The 1,363-nt window shown below is 36.2% G+C and overlaps 1 protein-coding gene across 1 annotated transcript in view; it reads right to left on the minus strand.

Moving 5' to 3' along the window:
- Positions 1–922: 922 nt before the first annotated feature.
- Positions 923–1,363, minus strand: part of HSDL2 (hydroxysteroid dehydrogenase like 2) — a 115,460-nt gene continuing 115,019 nt past the window's right edge. Inside the window, exon 12 of the mRNA XM_042780383.1 lies at positions 923–1,035. Within this exon, the coding sequence (XP_042636317.1) occupies positions 923–1,035 (113 nt within the window). The remainder of the gene's footprint in view (positions 1,036–1,363) is intronic.

The raw sequence follows: 1,363 nt of genomic DNA on the forward strand, positions 1-1,363 counted from the left end.
TCTGTCCTGTGTCTCTTGGTTCCACTGCTGCCGTCTCTCTGCTGGGTGTCTGCTGGCCATCTCTGCCAAGGAGGTCTGGCACAGGGATTTGGGTCCAAGGACATGGTCCACTCTACCTCCTCCCCCCCACCTCTGGCTCTTCTCTCTTGATGGCAGTGGGACCCTCTCCTCCTGCCTCTAGGAAGGCTCATTTTAAGCCTAGCAGAATGACCAACTAACCAGTCCCCACATTAGAGTTCCATACACTTTACTCACAGTAATCTGGTGAAAGTCACAGAGACTGGCTAGAAAAGCCATACCAAGTAATTCACTGCACAACATAGTTTTAAACAAAATGCACACTGCGGTTAGTTGAATTACATTAATGTTTTCCTATCAGTATTATACACCCTGGAAAGTTAGTTAACAAAATGAAAATCTCAATGATTTTGTTTCATTTAATATTCCTATATTAAAAAGTTTATTATTCAATTTCTGTGAAAATACATTGTAGAAGATTTTCTGTAAGTATATAAAAATCCAAAATTCTATTAAGATTCTCATTAGTATACAATCAAAACTAAACATTTTAAACAGGCTAGCCTCATTTTACGTGGGAAGAAGCTACGAAAAGAGATAATTGTACTGTTAAATCAGGTGGACTACTCATTATTGACTTCCTATAAAAAATGGTGAATTAGATATAAGGCTCTGAGGAGAAGCTCACAAAATAATAAAAATCACAATGTCTTAGAATTTCACTTAATGAAGCTTATGTTTGATTAGCAAGCTGTTTTAATTGAAGTCTAACAGATATAGAAATTCCATTTTTCCTAAGGCAGACATGCATACATGATAAAAAAATAGGGAAGGAAACAAATTTTAGATTTTTAACAGTTGTGCTTTTTACTTGAGCCTAGCAGTCGACTTTTTTTTCTTTCTTTCACAGCCTGGCGTTCATTTGATTCATTAACTTCTCCAGTTTGATTGCTAGGGCCATGTTACCTTTAATCTTCAGCTTTCCCGACATGAATGCCATGGTTGGTTTTAGTTTCCCTACAATGAGAAAACAAGGAGGACAAGCATCTATTAGGGATGTGCTGCTTCAAGAACATACTTCATAACAAGAATCTCGAGCTCTATACACCTCGGAAACACAGACATTTCTAGGACAGCATTTTATATCAGTGTCTTTGGAATCCCAATTCCTAGGCTTAGGGATTAACAATATCATTAAAAATAAGAGAGAACATAAAAACAACCATCAGCAAAAGTTTACTGCAAAAAGCTCAAGATGCAACATTTATATACTTAGTTACAGTGCAGTAAAGAATACGTATTATTAGTTTATCACAATTTATTTGAGGACTATCTATTTTAGTTA

This window comes from Orycteropus afer, unplaced genomic scaffold (genome assembly GCF_000298275.1).
Source record: "Orycteropus afer afer isolate SDZICR_OR568_19922 unplaced genomic scaffold, OryAfe1.0 scaffold00037, whole genome shotgun sequence".
NCBI lineage: Eukaryota > Metazoa > Chordata > Mammalia > Tubulidentata > Orycteropodidae > Orycteropus > Orycteropus afer.